The sequence below is a fragment of the Charadrius vociferus genome, unplaced genomic scaffold (genome assembly GCF_000708025.1).
Source record: "Charadrius vociferus isolate BGI_N301 unplaced genomic scaffold, ASM70802v2 scaffold39, whole genome shotgun sequence".
Lineage (NCBI taxonomy): Eukaryota > Metazoa > Chordata > Aves > Charadriiformes > Charadriidae > Charadrius > Charadrius vociferus.
The window spans coordinates 2,146,999-2,148,913 of NW_009650188.1; the positions used below are offsets into that span (position 1 = coordinate 2,146,999).

The 1,915-nt window shown below is 52.7% G+C and overlaps 1 protein-coding gene across 1 annotated transcript in view; it reads left to right on the forward strand.

Moving 5' to 3' along the window:
* Positions 1-1,006: 1,006 nt before the first annotated feature.
* The window catches only part of SEC22B (SEC22 vesicle trafficking protein homolog B (S. cerevisiae)), an 8,489-nt gene continuing 7,580 nt past the window's right edge, over positions 1,007-1,915 (forward strand). Inside the window, exon 1 of the mRNA XM_009892892.1 lies at positions 1,007-1,029. Coding sequence (XP_009891194.1) covers positions 1,007-1,029 — 23 coding nt within the window. The remainder of the gene's footprint in view (positions 1,030-1,915) is intronic.

The following is a 1,915-nucleotide window of genomic DNA, read 5'->3' on the forward strand; positions in this document are numbered from 1 at the left end:
TCCCCCAGGCTCTAGGAGAAAAGGGCACCCAGGAACAGCAGGCAAAGGCGATGGCAACAACAGGGATGGAACCTGAGGGACCCACCGCGACACACAAACTCCCTCATACAAAAGCTATGTTCCTGGAAGGTCCCAATTGCCTCAGTTCTCCCATCGTTGTCTCTGGGCATGCAAACTGAGCACTTTCACCAGCCCCTGCTTCACCACTTGTTTTCAGTGACTCGAAAATTTCCCCCTCAAGTACCAGTTCTGCCCCACCTGCCCTTTGCAGCACCCAGATTCCTCCTGGCACCTCTACCAGCTGCCTGCAATCTGCTGCCCACGTGCCCAGCGCAATCCAAGCACCCGGGACCCACCCTAAACACCAAGTCCTGTGCAGATGCACCCCCATCCCCTACCACATCAAGGCAGGGCCGGTGTCCTTACGCTGCACTTTCTGGTCATCTACAGATTTGCAAACAAGCAAGCTATGTTGTGAACTCGTTTTCAGATCTGCAAGTATCAGCATAAATGATAATGCAGAACTAAAAGTCCTTGACAGCGACAGACATTTGGGTTTTGATTTCAGTTTACCAGCCACTGTTATGAGGTTGGATGAGATGGAAACCCAACCGCCTTCCTGTAGTCAAGGGTGCAAAGGAGAGAACAGTTTTCAAAATGGGATTAGAAGACGGCCTCCGTGTCCTCCGTATACCATCAGGGTCAAGGCAAATCGCACTGGAATCTAGTGCAAAAACCAAAAGTGCACCAACTGCTCCTCCCATACAGGCAACTCCTTCCACAGCAAAGGGACTCCTTGAAGAGGGGCACATTCCCCTTGGTGCTAGTCCCCTTCCAATACCTCCCGCTGCGGAGAAGAAAGGCTAAACAAGACACAAGCGGAGAAAGTTGCTGCCCAACAGATACTCCAAGCTGCTGTCAGCACGGATAAGCTGTTAGAAACCAAGATCATCTGCAATTGCAGGACTTGGGTTTTCTTCTACCCCATACTATCTTCCTGCCCACGATGTCAAAGCACTATGACTGTGGGTAATGTTTAAATTAAGATAGTTACTAGTCCCACAAGCAAGCCGCTAGCCCTGCAATACAGGGGCACGACCATCAAGTCCAATCTGCTATCGGAATGGCACAGAAGACAGAGGGATTTGGGGGGTTTGTAAAGCTTGCAAAGCTTTACATTCCTGCGAGGTCAGCCCGATGACTCTGTTCCTTTTTTGCTCACTTGCTGCATACCCATTAAAAAAATAAAAAGAGGAGCGCATCAAAGATTCATCTTCGGCGTGCTTAAATCCTCAAAGGCGTTCTGTTAAAGCCAGACTTGAAAAGCGCAAATTTTACAAAAACTAAAAGGGATCCCTCCCATGCGGGCTAAAAAAAGGCACAGACAGGGATGCATCCACGTGTTTATACACACACACCAGAGACGGGGAAAGATTCGAGACTGGGAGCGGGTGAAAAACCAACGGAAGAAAAACCGATGCCCACCCCGAGGCAACCGACACGGGGCATTTACCGGGTAAAGCCCCCCCTTAACAGGACACCCCGTATGGGACGGTGGGGCACGGGGAGCACAATCTGGTGTGAGAAGGAGCCAGACAACACAAACCCTGCCACCCCTCCACCCCCCCCACCCCGTTTTTTTGGGGGGCACTCAAACTCACGGGGGTGGGGGTGGCCATAGGGTGACCCCCTCCCAGAGCCGGTGCAGAAGGCAGCAGCCACCCCCCCTTTTGAGAGTAAGGGGGTCCTTGTAACCCCCGCCCACTCCCCAAACCCACCGAAAGGGTAGAGGAGCGCTGCCCGTTGCTGTGGTAACGCTGAGGGATGGGACACCCCAAAATTGAGGGAGGGGACCCTAAAATTGAGGGCAGGACCGCAGAGCTGGGGAGAAAGGGGGGTTGAGGGTGCAACCCCC